The sequence below is a fragment of the Lissotriton helveticus genome, chromosome 9 (assembly GCF_964261635.1).
Source record: "Lissotriton helveticus chromosome 9, aLisHel1.1, whole genome shotgun sequence".
NCBI lineage: Eukaryota > Metazoa > Chordata > Amphibia > Caudata > Salamandridae > Lissotriton > Lissotriton helveticus.
The window spans coordinates 971895695-971909376 of NC_136070.1; the positions used below are offsets into that span (position 1 = coordinate 971895695).

At 50.6% G+C, this 13682-nt stretch overlaps 1 protein-coding gene across 2 annotated transcripts in view; it reads left to right on the top strand.

The window, feature by feature from the left end:
• IFRD2 (interferon related developmental regulator 2) overlaps positions 1-13682 on the top strand; it is a 156959-nt gene that overhangs the window by 30610 nt on the left and 112667 nt on the right. For both annotated transcript variants that reach the window (XM_078661262.1, XM_078661261.1), the window contains 2 exons: positions 8593-8750; positions 10223-10273. In XM_078661262.1, the coding sequence (XP_078517388.1) occupies positions 8593-8750; positions 10223-10273 (209 nt within the window). The remainder of the gene's footprint in view (positions 1-8592; positions 8751-10222; positions 10274-13682) is intronic.

Sequence of the window (13682 nt, forward strand, 5' to 3'; positions counted from 1 at the left end):
CCAGGTGTCGATCACCCCCGGCCGCCTGGGCGCTGGCTCCACCCCCCTGCTGGGTGTCTGGACTCCCTCATCCCGGACCTCCCGGCCCCCCAGGCGCGAGGGTCCGGACATCAAAGGGGACCAGACCTATAACTGGGGCAGGACCAGACCAGGAAACCAGTTGTATCCTGGAGTCAAGAGACCCGAGAAGAACTCATCTGTGACTGGCCTGCTGGCGCTGCCGCGGCCCTCTGCCTCGTGAAACCATCGTCTTGGCCTGCTGGCGCTGCCGCGGCCCTCTGCCTCGTGAAACCATCGTCTTGGCCTGCTGGCGCTGCCGCGGCCCTCTGCCTCGTGAAACCATCGTCTTGGCCTGCTGGCGCTGCCGCGGCCCTCTGCCTCGTGAAACCATCGTCTTGGCCTGCTGGCGCTGCCGCGGCCCTCTGCCTCGTGAAACCATCGTCTTGGCCTGCTGGCGCTGCCGCGGCCCTCTGCCTCGTGAAACCATCGACTTGGCCTGCTGGCGCTGCCGCGGCCCTCTGCCTCGTGAAACCATCGACTTGGCCTGCTGGCGCTGCCGCGGCCCCCTACCTAGGGAGACTATTATCTTGGCCTGCTGGCGCTGCCGCGGCCCGATCCACAGACACTCCAGCTCGAGGATTGTGAGCTCGCCTCTTACCACTACCTGTACCGATCCGGTACCAAGACTGTCCCGCTACCCCCCTTTTTCCCTACAGAGACTAGAAGTGAGAGGACCCCCGGGTCCGAGATATCCTGTATCGCTGATATCCTTGCCTTAAGAACCTTATATAAAGCATTGAACTCGACTTGGTGTGGTGCCTGTTTGTGGGGAGGGAGGTAACTTGTCTGTACGATCGCAGGAGACGGTCCCACTCGGGGATCTCTCCCTCAGTATCCGGCCGACCCTCAGGGTCCCCGTCTAACATTGGTGGCCAGCGACGGGATCCGAACCTACGCATAATCGTACAGAAAGTCACCCGACCCACGACACACGACCACCATGACAACAGAGAGCGGAACAACGGAGAAATTCCAGATGGAAAAATTGGAAGATTACAACCACCGAGAACTGAAGCAATATTGCATGGAACTTGGTCTCCCAACCACGGGTCTGAGTACGAAGGAAGACTTCAAACGAGCCCTAGAAGCCTGGGCAGAAACGGGTACGGCCGTACCCCGAACACAAACAACCGAGACGAGCCCCGCACCAACTAAAGAAAGAGCGGGTCTCTCCCTGGAAGAGATCCGAGAAAGAGAAAAAACCAGACTCCACGAATTAGAACTAGCCCGACTTCGCTTGGATGGAGAACTCAAGCTGGCAGAACAAAAAATAACCCTGGAACACTTACGGCTCAGGGAAGAGCGAGAAGACAAGCAAAGACAGAGAGAGCTAGAGGAAAAGAAACTAGAGTACGAACATGAGCGCAATCTCAAAACACTGGAGGTCCAGAAACAGAATAAAGACCTCGGGCTCCCCGAACGACCGACCCCGTCTGCCTCGACCGAACCCAAGGTTCACATCCCCAAAGATGTCATCCGGGAATACCACAAGAACGATGATATACAGCAGTGGTTTAAAGCCTATGAGGTGGCAATGACCTCCCACCGGATTCCCCGAAGCGATTGGGGAGCCGGATTATGGGGGAGGTTTGTCAACGAAGGGCGGGACGCCCTGCTACAACTCCCGGACCAGCTGATGACCTCCTACGACCACATGAAGGCCGCCCTCCTCACTCGATACGGGCTCACACCGGAGATGTACCGCCAACGGTTCCGCGACTGCAAACGGATTCCGGGTACAACTTGGGTGGAGTACGTGAACTTTTTTAGCCGAGCCTTCGAGGGGTGGATCAAGGGCAACAAAGTAACCACCTACGAACAACTCTTTGACCTTATCGTATGGGAGCACCTGTCGAACAACTGCTTCGTGGAGCTCCGGCAACACCTCCTGGACAGTAAGCTAACCGACCCTAGACAACTAGCCGTCGAAGCCGACCGGTGGGAAAGCACCCGAGTTGGCAGGAACGCACCCAGCGAATTATCCAGACCGTATCGCCCCCGAGGGGGAGGAGGAAGTCAGGGTCGGGGGAGAGACCCCGGCCCCTCGTCACCCCCCAGAAACCCCTCGACCCCGGTTGGCCGAGGAAGCCCTGCCGTCCGGGCCGGTTTCCGGGCCAACATTACGTGCCACAGGTGCCAGCGACCCGGCCACTACGCCAGTGATCCCAATTGCCCAAAGAATCCGAACACTACCCCCCGCCAAGTTGCAGCGGCGGCCCTAGGGGAAGAACTAATCCCGGAAGACCAGGAAGAGTACGAGACCGATCCCTCTGAATGGGCACCCGCCGCCATGGCACTGGTCTGCTTAGGGGAGAGAGACATGATTCCGCGGGCCCCCCTTCCCGCCAACACCCAGAAGTACGGTCAATGGGTCAACATTAATGGCCGCCGGGCGGAAGCCCTCCGCGACACCGGGGCCAGTGTAACGGCGGTCCGACGCCACCTCGTCACTCCAGACCAAATCTTGCCGAACATTCTTTGCCCTGTCCGATCAGCCGACAATTCCGAAAGCCTATGCCACATGGCCTGCGTCCCCTTCGAGTGGGGAGGAGTAACAGGGATGTTAAAAGTAACTGTCCGCGATGATGCCCCCGTGGACTGCCTCCTAGGAAACGACCTTGAAAGCTCTCCCTGGGCAGCTGTCGAACGGAGGGAGCACCTGGGGATGCTCGGCCTCCCCGAATGGGTCTGCGTCACGACCAGATCCATGACCGCCCGCGCGCGGTCCCCAGCCCAGAAGAGCCCGAGTGGCCAGAACCTCCTCCCGCGCTCATCCCCGAGGAGGCCGCCCCAGAAGCCAGTCCATTGACCCAAACCGAAGAAGGATCCGACCAGCTTCGGGACGTCCCTGACCTGGCACAATGGCGGCAGGAGGGAGGCCCCACGCAGGAACAATTCCGGGCCGAACAGAAAACCTGTCCCTCTCTCGAAGGACTCAGGCAGCAAGCCCTGGCCCAGAGCACCGGGGATACCTCGGGGGCCCACTGGATCTACTGGGACCAAGACCTGCTCTACAGCGAGCAGAAAGTTGCAGAACTAGGGGCCAGTCGGGTGCTGGTGGTGCCCCTTCGCTTCCGAGGCTTCCTCCTGAACTTAGCCCACGATGTCCCCCTTGCCGGACACCTGGGGCAGGATAAAACCTACGACCGCCTGGTGACCCATTTTTTCTGGCCCCACATGCGGAAGGATGTCACCAACCACTGCAAAGCCTGCCCCACCTGCCAGGCCAGCGGAAAAAGTGGCCGAAAAATCAAAGCACCGTTACAACCCTTTCCTGTCGTCACAACCCCTTTTGAATGAGTGGGTATAGACATTGTGGGGCCCCTCGACCCTCGAACAGCCCAAGGACACCGGTTCATCCTGGTCCTTGTAGACCACGCCACCCGCTATCCCGAGGCCATCCCTCTTCGGACCGTGACGGCCCCCGTGGTGGGCCGGGCCCTGATGGGGATCTTCTCCCGGGTGGGGTTCCCCCGGGAGGTCGTCAGTGACAGGGGCACGAACTTTATCTCCAGATATATGAAGTCCCTCTGGCAACAATGCGGGGTCACCTACAAATTCACGACCCCCTATCACCCGCAAGGAAACGGACTGGTCGAGAGATTCAACCGCACCCTCAAGGGGATGATTATGGGTCTAGAAGAACCCCTTCGACGCCAGTGGGACGTGCTACTTCCCTGCCTCCTGTTTGCCTATCGGGAGGTCCCGCAGAAGTCCCTCGGCTTCAGCCCCTTTGAACTCCTGTACGGGCACCCCGTCCGGGGCCCCCTCAGCCTAGTCAAGGAAGGTTGGGAGCAGCCTCCCCAGAAAACTCCCCCGGACATCTACAGGTATCTCCTGGCTCTCCGCAACCAGAGCTGGCGGTTCCGAGACGCCGCCAAAGCCAACCTCGAGGCCAGTCAGGAGGACATGAAGAGGTGGTACGATCAGCACACGTCCTCCATTGAGTTCGAACCTGGACAACAGGTCTGGGTGATGTCCCCGGTTGAGCCCTGTGCACTCCACGACAGATGGTCCGGGCCCTTCAAGGTAATCGAACGCAAGGGGCCCGTCACCTATTTAATCGACATGGAGACTGCCCGGAACCCCCTACGGGTCCTCCATGCCAACAGGCTCAAACCCCATTTCGTGCGATCCGAACTCAGCCTCCTGATGGCTACCGATAATGGGACAGAAGAAGACTCTGAACCCCTTCCGGACTTACTGAGGGCCCTCGAGCAGGATGGCTCAGTGGAAGGGGTCCAGCTCTCCGAGGCCCTGTCCCCGGAGCAACACCAAGACTGCCAAACGCTCCTGAGGCAGTTCGCCTCCCTGTTCTCCCTCACCCCCGGAGTCACCCCCTGGTGCCTCCACGATGTGGACACCGGGGACAGCCCTCCTATTCGACACCGAGCGTACCGCGTACCAGACCGGGTACGAGCCTGCATCCAGACCGAGGTGTCCAAAATGCTGACCCTAGGAGTGATCGAACCCTCAGACAGTCCCTGGGCGAGCCCAGTCGTCATAGTTCCCAAGGCAGCTGCTCCGGGCGTTGCCCCTGAGCTCCGGTTCTGCGTGGACTATCGGGGGCTGAATGCAGTTACCCGGACCGACGCTCATCCCATCCCCCGGGCAGACGAGCTAATTGACCGGATGGGGGCCGCCCGCTACCTGAGCATCTTCGACCTAACAGCGGGCTACTGGCAGATCGGCCTCACCCCTAGGGCCCAAGAACGATCCGCCTTCTCTACCCCAGACGGGCACTACCACTTTAAAGTCATGCCCTTCGGCATGAAAAACGCCCCGGCAACGTTCCAACGGCTGGTAAACCAGGTACTGGCGGGCCTGGAAGGCTTCAGCGCCGCCTACCTGGACGACATTGCTGTGTACAGCCACCAGTGGACCGACCACCTCCGCCACCTGCGGGAGGTTCTACACGCCCTCCAGCAAGCCGGGCTCACCATCAAAGCCAGTAAGTGCCAGGTGGGCCAAGGGTCCGTGACCTACCTAGGACACCAAGTGGGAAGCGGGCTGGTGGCCCCTCTCCAACTCAAGATTGCTGCCATCCAGGCCTGGCGACCCCCTACGACCCAAACGGAGGTCCGGGCCTTCCTGGGGCTCACCGGATACTACCGGCGGTTCATGAAGGACTATGGCAGCATCGTGGGGCCTCTCACGGAGCTCACCTCCAAAAAGAGCCCCAAAACCGTCAACTGGACCCCGGACTGCCAATCGGCCTTCGAAAAGCTAAAGACCGCCATGTGCACGGCCCCCGTGCTCCAGGCTCCCGACTACAGCCGGGAATTCATTGTGCAGACGGACGCCTCCGATCATGGTGTGGGGGCCGTCCTCTCCCAACTCAACACCGAAGGGATCGACCAGCCAGTGGTCTTCATCAGCAGACGCCTATTGCCCCGAGAACAGCGCTGGAGCACCATTGAGAGGGAGGCCTTCGCCGTAGTCTGGGCACTCAAGAAGCTCCGGCCATACCTCTTCGGCACCCACTTCCGGGTGCAAACAGACCACCGACCCCTGCAATGGCTGATGCAAATGCGGGGGGAGAACCCGAAGCTGCTACGCTGGTCCATCTCCCTGCAGGGGATGGACTTCACGGTGGAACATCGTCCAGGCCAGGACCACGCCAACGCCGACGGCCTGTCACGCTTTTTCCGCCTCAGCGAGGAGAGTCCCCAGGAAGATGGCTGACTCTCCCCGCCTTCAGCTGGGGGGGACGCATGTTGGACAGGCCGCATGGTCGGGCTGCCCCCTCCCCGCAATGGGACCTGGACCCTGGCTCCCCCTGCATCCCCAGCCAGAGTCCCCGACGACCACCCGAAGTACACTGCAATTCCTCACCCACAAGACACCAGCTCCGAACCCAGCTGGCCCGGGTCACCATCCACACCACGGCCTCGGCCCAGCCGCCATCTTGGGCCACTACAGCACGAGGCCGCGTGGCCTCAACTCGACCCTCACCCTGGGCCCGGCCGGGCCCGACATCGAGGCACCAACCTCCCCCCGGGAGGCAGAGTGACCACTTGGCGAGTCAATGGGAGAAAGGAATCGTCAACGGCTCTCCTCCGCCAGGTGTCGATCACCCCCGGCCGCCTGGGCGCTGGCTCCACCCCCCTGCTGGGTGTCTGGACTCCCTCATCCCGGACCTCCCGGCCCCCCAGGCGCGAGGGTCCGGACATCAAAGGGGACCAGACCTATAACTGGGGCAGGACCAGACCAGGAAACCAGTTGTATCCTGGAGTCGAGAGACCCGAGAAGAACTCGTCTGTGACTGGCCTGCTGGCGCTGCCGCGGCCCTCTGCCTCGTGAAACCATCGTCTTGGCCTGCTGGCGCTGCCGCGGCCCTCTGCCTCGTGAAACCATCGTCTTGGCCTGCTGGCGCTGCCGCGGCCCTCTGCCTCGTGAAACCATCGTCTTGGCCTGCTGGCGCTGCCGCGGCCCTCTGCCTCGTGAAACCATCGTCTTGGCCTGCTGGCGCTGCCGCGGCCCTCTGCCTCGTGAAACCATCGTCTTGGCCTGCTGGCGCTGCCGCGGCCCTCTGCCTCGTGAAACCATCGACTTGGCCTGCTGGCGCTGCCGCGGCCCTCTGCCTCGTGAAACCATCGACTTGGCCTGCTGGCGCTGCCGCGGCCCCCTACCTAGGGAGACTATTATCTTGGCCTGCTGGCGCTGCCGCGGCCCGATCCACAGACACTCCAGCTCGAGGATTGTGAGCTCGCCTCTTACCACACTACCTGTACCGATCCGGTACCAAGACTGTCCCGCTACCCCCCTTTTTCCCTACAGAGACTAGAAGTGAGAGGACCCCCGGGTCCGAGATATCCTGTATCGCTGATATCCTTGCCTTAAGAACCTTATATAAAGCATTGAACTCGACTTGGTGTGGTGCCTGTTTGTGGGGAGGGAGGTAACTTGTCTGTACGATCGCAGGAGACGGTCCCACTCGGGGATCTCTCCCTCAGTATCCGGCCGACCCTCAGGGTCCCCGTCTAACAAAGGACGTTACATTTTCAGGCTGGCTCGTTATTGCGCTGTGCTAAAGTCCTCTATCGGTTATTTTGTTGCATGGAATCTGGCAGAATACGGTAGTAGGGTTTTGGTGTTGACGACTCACTGGAACAAACCATGTAGATGGGAAGATTTGCATTATGGTAATCCTTATTCGGCTCTACTAGTATGGATTTTATATAGTTTTGACAGTTATAATTTTGTACAGATTTGAAATTTTGTTTTAAAGTATGCCTGGTTACTGTGTGAAAGGTGTATCCCGAGCGCCGAAGGTCTGAGTTATGTAATGACAAGGGCATGATAAAGGTTATATCCCTGACTGTTTAATGAAGGGCATTAAGTCTGACACATTGATGTTAACATATGCTTTTCACAATCGATAGAGGCGTATTTTGTTGCATGCAATCTCAGAAATTTGTAGCGAAGGATTTTGGTACACACCTTGACAAACCCACTGGGTAGAAGACTTGTAGTAATCTTGCTGGGATCAGTTTGGAAGGGATGATGGGCATTGCTGTCTTCCACAATCTTGCATTAAAAAACTAATTAAATAAAATATCTATTGATGGAGGGCAGTTGGGTTTACCCTCTTCTGCCATTTCTTTGAGTCTTTTTTTTAAAAGTCTACTAACATCCATGACAATGCATTACATGATGTGATGGTTCATTTCACATCAGTCATTGGCTCTCTTGACCTGTGAGTGATATTCTCTAAATATATTGGCTCATCCATCTCAAAATGAGTGGTCTTCAATGTAATGAGTAGGTGGCAAGTTCTTCAGTTTTCTACTTTTTTGTTCCCACTTTTATTTTCCCACTTTTATTTCAAGTTTCCTTTTTATTTCAAGTTTTCTTAAGCAAATACACCTGCTCTCCAAGCAGTGCTAGCTTGATGTCTTATTTCATGTGCAGTGTGTGGCACCCCACGTGCCCCCTTCCACTAAACCATACGACCCTTTATGGAATGCTGTTTTCCAAAGTGTATCAGTTTTACCATTCCAAGAAGGCCAACATGTCTAACCGCGGCTGCATGCTAAAACCTTTAAAACGATAACTATATTCACTATTTGTGCAAGACACACCTGCTGCTGTGTTTAGCTTAATTTTGCAGGCGTATTCCTGCCATGTTTAGACAGCAGCAGGTTTCCTTTTTTTCTACCCGTATTCTTTTAATTTATCTTGTATATGTTGAGTGTATTTTATTGCGGTTGTGTTAGAAGGTTAATGCAGTCATTAGTCAGTGATTCAGTAATTGGATGCATGAGTGCAACAATGAGTGACAGTGCATGTATGAGGACCTATTGAAAGCATACACTTGTACATAAATGGATATATAAACCAAACATGTCTTGGTTTCAGACAATATTATTTCGCAGATTCAAATTGTACTTTAAACTGTTTTAAGGTAGTCAGTTGTCTGGTTGCTCTGACAATTGCTTAGATGAGCTTTTGGACATGTTTACTGTGCACAAAATTCACTTTGACACAGCATGCCATTTTGCCTATTTATTTATTGTCTTTTTCCGTCAGGGAAAGGGGAGGAGCAGTCTTTGGCTGCTAATGTGCTTATACTGCTGTGCCTTCAAATGGGTTCTGGGCCTGAAGGGGAGGAAATCTTCCGGAGTCTTAAGCCACTTCTGATCAATATCCTCACTGATGCCTCAGCCAGCCTAATCGCCCGGCAAAGCGTAAGTGCTATCTTTTGTCTAAGCGTCCTTTACTTTTTATATTTCTTTCCAGAAGTTGATCACTTACGTTTATTTGCTACAATTAAGTCCATCTTTACCATGGCCCTCTGCCTCTATTTCTAACTTAAGCAAGTTTCTTGTGTGAACTTACTTTATCTGTTTCTGATATGAGAAGATAAATTTGTGGAATATTGTTTGCACGGGCACTTGAAGCTGTGAGTAAAGTCTTTATTGACCCAAATAGGATTGATCAACCTTCAATTATCTGTTATTATGCCAATGAAACAGGTGTAGGCATTTGTCAAGCGTGACCAAACTAATTGCAGTTTCTCTGTATATCTTCACAGCTGGAGGCTTTGGTTTCATGACCGCAGAGGCCATCAGTGCTCTGACTTGCGTTTAGTATTTCCCCAGGATTGCTGTGGTAGTGAAACTATGCTGGTGATTAACTAATCCAATAAGATTGAGGCTAGATGTCTCAAATTTACGTTGGTGTTCAGCTCGCAAACCAACAAAGTTGATAAAAATCATACTTGTATCAAAAGACTATGCTGGTGCTAAAAGCCCCCCTAAAAAAACAACCAACCGGAATTAACAGAATCCTATAATCTAAAGGTGTTGATTTTAGGATTGACTTGATGAGCACAGTTTCAGCAAAATAAAGGAGAAATTTCAAATGCCTTACAGCCATGTAGAAAGAGTGTATTAATATAATATATCCTAGAAGGATCTTTGTTTTAAATGCTATGGAATAGCCCCTGTACTGCAACAAGGATGCAGTACAATAGAACATCTCCAAATATGTGCAGTTTATGCATTTGATTTAACAATCTTCCCATAACCCTAAATCCAGTCAATATTTAGTTTGCACCCCCATTCTAATTGAGACTCTTTTCATATCGGACCCTTTATAAGGTTACATTTAATGAGACGCGAGCTCTTCAAAAAGCGTTCCCGTATTCACCTCGTAAGATATTCTGATTCATATGCTAGTTTTAGAGGGTTAGCCAACTTTTTCTTCTGCACCCAAAAAAAGCAGTTTTCCAACACAATACGGTTTTGATACAGGATGGCTTTAACAAAAGCAAAAAAACACACGTAATAGAATTTAAAAGCTATTGCAGTTGGAGTGTTAACATACAATACTTGGAACATTGTCCCACAACCACCTGATGTACCCATTGTTTTTTGAAGGTATTGGGTGCTTTTAAAAAGTGCATGAAGGAATCCTGTTAAACAAAATATTGATGCCTTTCCAGTCCCACTGAAGTGAAGTAGGACTAAGGTGTGTCATTTATAGACTACGATTATTCCATCCTGTGATCCCAGTCTGATGAGTGCACCATGAATCATGAAGGTCGGAAATAGGGAGAGTACGTACCCGTTCCTTATAAACAACTGTTTATTTTATTGTTGGATTCATAAAGTACTTCGTGATCTCTCAAACTTTTTTTTTTCTCTCTCCTCTGCAGTGTGCCTCTGCCCTAGCAATGTGCTGTTACTTGGTTGCAGCTGATGTTGAGGTAAGTGAGGTCTTAAGGCAGATCCCACCTGGCTGCTTAGTGAGGGAATGTCTTTAGTGTCTTATTTTAGCATTAAGATGTGTGCCACTAAAACAAGTGGGTTTCTATATGATGCAAGCCTCAATAAGACTTTGTTGGCTTACTGTGCCAGCTCTGAGATTAAAGGTTTGGATGACTGAGATCATTTAGACCTGTAGATGTTTTCCCCCCCTTGATTTTGAGAAGGCTAGCAAGAATTTTCATTTACATTTAGTCTTAAATTCCTGAAACGTTCAGTTTACTCATTGACAAGTTCCCACTTTTTATTCCATTTATGTTTGGCAGGTGATTTGTGCAATTTAACACACAAAGTAACAGTAATTGTGTTGGTATGGATAGCAGTAATGTTGAACATTTACTGTTCCATGTCCCTCTTGATACCTTTTGTGCTTCATCGCAGGTAAGGGTGCATTGATTTCACCTTTTTATTTAAAAAAAATAATAATCATTATGCCAGACGTCTTTGGTGTCATAAAATAATACCTTATTGTTTCAGTTTCACATTTTCAAACTAGAACTTAAAATGCGTTCAGATTTGGATTAAATGTTCAACTAGGAGCTGGTATTGCCCACCAAATCGGTACTTTAAGGAAAGGGAGAGATGGGGCTCTATTAGGGTAAACAAACAATATTATGTCCAATTGTGAACTGTTGACTGGTATTACTTGATAACTGTTCTGTTATCACCTCCGGTGGAATCGGTAGCTCTATGCTGCTCTTTTGTATTTCGCTCTTCAACCCCCTTACTGATCTTCCATGCTTTGAGATAGGTGGCCACTCTTTCAGTGATTTCCAAGTTGTCTCCTAAAAGGAAAAACATAATTTATTTGTTATAGCCTCTATCTTAATTTGGGCTGATCGCAGTGAAATGCTTTACGTTCCTCTGCTTCTGTTGGGCTAACTGAATTCTTGTCCCCGGAATCTCCCCACTGGCAGATTGTGTCTATTGCTGTTAAGCTGCATTTCTTCTATGTTGTGCAGAAATATTACAGAAGGTTCGGGCCTTTTCGCAATGGAGAAAATTCTTTCTCCATGGTGGCATCAACTTGTTCTCTTGTTCCTGCTTTTCAGTTTAATTGTGGTGAATTTGCATGAGGCCCCTTTTGACAAGAATCCCGATGATTTGGTGTGCAGATTACAGGAAACTGTAGTTACGTTTCGTAGACATTTCAAACGGTTGTCTCCAATGTGATCTAGTGCCTTCATTTATTATGCTCTGCCCATCTTCAGTCCAACAAGTTGTTTCTTTTATTCCAAAATGTCTTGGGCAGGATTTCCTATATAATGGTGTATATTTAATTGTAATACGTCAACAGATTAAGCATTTGAGATGCATAGATTAATGCCACAGCTTCCTCCCGAAACTGCAGCTTCTGTGACATTTTCTGAGATGCACCATTGTGCCCCATAGTCAGTCTTCCCTTCTGTTTTGATGTCAGGGGTTTTTGTCCACAAGATTGATGAAAGCCTTGACCACAGTTCAGCAAAGTTCTTATTCCCTGTCCAGCTAATTGAGATTTTCTTGAGATTTCGAAGTGATTTGCATGAGCCTGGGTGTGTTTGGGCCACTTTCAAGTCTGTTCATCCAGAACTTCTTATCCTTTTCGCAGCAGCTTTTCCAATGATTTTTTTGTTTGCTTTCTTTTATCTTAAGCATATTTATCTTGTGCTACTCCGCCATGTCTAACAGGAGCTATCCAGTGCGGAAGTCCTTGCCAGCAGGACCGATTTATCTGCATAGGAGGATGGGAACAGTTTCCCTTCCAATGTGCAAGACATCTTCCATAGCATTTGTCAGTGTGATTATTTGTGTGCAGCTTGAAAAGTGCACATGCTAGTAAGTAGCCCTAATGTACTCTTTCCGCTTAACTACCCCTTTGGATGGTGGTGCAGGAGTAAAAGTTGAGTTACGTTAGTGCCTCTGTATTTTTTTCAAGCTTTATCCACAGTAGATTGGTGTCAGAGGCTGGCCTGTAGTTTGTTATGGTGACTTACATTGACACATTTTTCTTGATAAAAAATTGTGCAATGATCTCTTAACTATTTGATCTGGTTTTTTTTCAACCTTTTTATGCTGCTCGCTTATCTGTGTAAAGCTTCCAATATGTTTTTAATGGCTCTACGTCTCTGCCTTGTCTTCTTAAATGTAGATGGAGACGTCAACACTGTAACCATAGAGTTCTGAAAAATATTGGGATCCATTAAATTTTAAATGACCGGCTTGAGCATTATTCGCCCGCTTGAGGCAACTATTACAAGAGGCATGGTATACATTTATATGAAGCCACTGTCTCCAAAGACTTTTGCCTCGTTTGGAAAGCCATTAATGCCCCCTACTTTCAGGACCGTCGCAACAGTTTTATCAATGGTATTCTCCCTCCGAATAGATGGGTACAGCACTTCTCTGGGCTATATGGGAGCCATAGTGAGCATACTCTTTTTAGTCAACCAACGGAGCTTGATGACACCCATATAGAGAAGAGCGCTCCAAACTTGTCACCACCCACTTAACAAGAAGTTGAAAAAGCCTTAAACCAGACCATTAGTCTAGGAATAAAGCCTCTGTCCCAGATGGGGTCCCTGCTGATCTTTTTGGCAAACCTGAGCCTGTGGCTACCAGTGCTCACGAATATTTTATGCTGTGTTGCTAAGACAGGATCGCCAAAATCGTGGTCTGGTGTGACCCTAGTCCCAATATTTAACAAGCATTTACAATGCAACGGTTTCGCCTTTGCCAGTTAGAGCTATTGGCAATCTAAATGGAGTTGGCTTCCTGGAGTCCTTGCGAGTAAATCTGCTCCCCGTTCCATTCAGGATTCTAATTTTTAACAGGGAGCTGAAATTCATCTCATGGAACACTGCTGGTTTCAAAGATTATAAGGAGAAATTGGGTTTCCTTCATTCTCAAAAGGCAGATATAATCTGTTTGCAAGAAACCTGGGTGGATGGAAGTTTCGTTTTGGATAAAGACTATTTTGTTTTGGATTTTAACGCAACCAGCACTAGAAGAGGCCATGCTAAGGGAGGGTTAGCATGCTTGTTATCTAATAGATTGCAATGGAACTATTCACACTATCTGGATCCAGGAAAACTGTTTCAAGCAATAATTCTAAAAGATGTATTTGAGGATTGCCCTAATAGATTGCTGATTGTGGTAAACATTTATATTCCCCCTAATTGTCGTTTTAATACTGGTTTAAAAACTTTATTTACCTTTTTAACTAAAGTTTTGGAGTTCTCACCATCTCCGCATGTGTTAATGTTTGGGGACCTAAACTGTAATATATCTAACTACGGGTTGGAGTTGTTTAGAAATGTCGCATTGGAAGAATCTCTGAATATACCTTCAGCCCAGTTCCCCCCCAAAATT